Source organism: Myotis brandtii, unplaced genomic scaffold (assembly GCF_000412655.1).
Source record: "Myotis brandtii unplaced genomic scaffold, ASM41265v1 scaffold1373, whole genome shotgun sequence".
Taxonomy (NCBI): domain Eukaryota; kingdom Metazoa; phylum Chordata; class Mammalia; order Chiroptera; family Vespertilionidae; genus Myotis; species Myotis brandtii.
Window position 1 is genome coordinate 373,809 of NW_005354889.1, and position 747 is coordinate 374,555.

At 67.7% G+C, this 747-nt stretch overlaps 1 protein-coding gene across 1 annotated transcript in view; it reads left to right on the forward strand.

Moving 5' to 3' along the window:
• Positions 1-747, forward strand: part of GGN (gametogenetin) — a 4,160-nt gene that overhangs the window by 1,649 nt on the left and 1,764 nt on the right. The window contains exon 2 of the mRNA XM_014535090.1: positions 1-745. This exon is cut by the window's left edge and continues 17 nt beyond it. Within this exon, the coding sequence (XP_014390576.1) occupies positions 1-745 (745 nt within the window). The remainder of the gene's footprint in view (positions 746-747) is intronic.

A 747-nucleotide genomic window follows, 5' to 3' on the forward strand; every position in this document is an offset into this window, starting at 1 on the left:
CACGAGCCGAAGAGGACCCTGACCCTGTCCCGAGGGCCCCATCCCTGACTCCGCCATCCTTGGAGCCGCGAAAGCCGTCACCACCGCCGCCTTCGGACCAGCAGACCCCGGACCGCAGAATAAGTCCTGCTCTGGCCACACTTGCCGCAACCCCCATAGAAAACCAGGTCCCTCGCGGCATCGAGGGCCAGGCAGCCGGCAGGGCCGGAGGAGGAGCGCCTGCCCAAGCAGGCGAGGGTGAAATGGCCCGGCCTGTGGCTTCCGAGTCCGGCCTGAGTCTGCTGTGTAAAGTCACCTTCAAGTCGGGGCCTCCTTTGCCCCCTGCGGCAGCATCGAGTTCCTTAGTCGCCAAAGTCTCGCTAGGGGGCGGCGGAGGCAGGGGACTCTTCTCCACTGCCTCGGGCGCCATCTCTTATGCCGAGGTCCTGAAGCAAGGGCCCCTGGCTCCTGGGGCCTCTCGCTCCCCTGGAGAGGTCCCTCGGGTGACCCAGGAAGCAGAGGGCGGTAATGGAGACGGCGAGGGGTGTTCTGGACCCCCCTCCGTGCCTGCGTCCCACGCCCGGGCCCTTCCGCCACCACCCTACACCACCTTCCCAGGCTCGAAGCCCAAATTTGACTGGGTGAGCCCTCCCGATGGCCCTGAACGCCACTTCCGCTTCAACGGAGCTGGCGGAGGCATCGGGGCCCCCAGACGGCGCGCAGCCGCGTTCTCAGGTCCCTGGGGCTCCTTGCAGCCTCAGCCCAGGC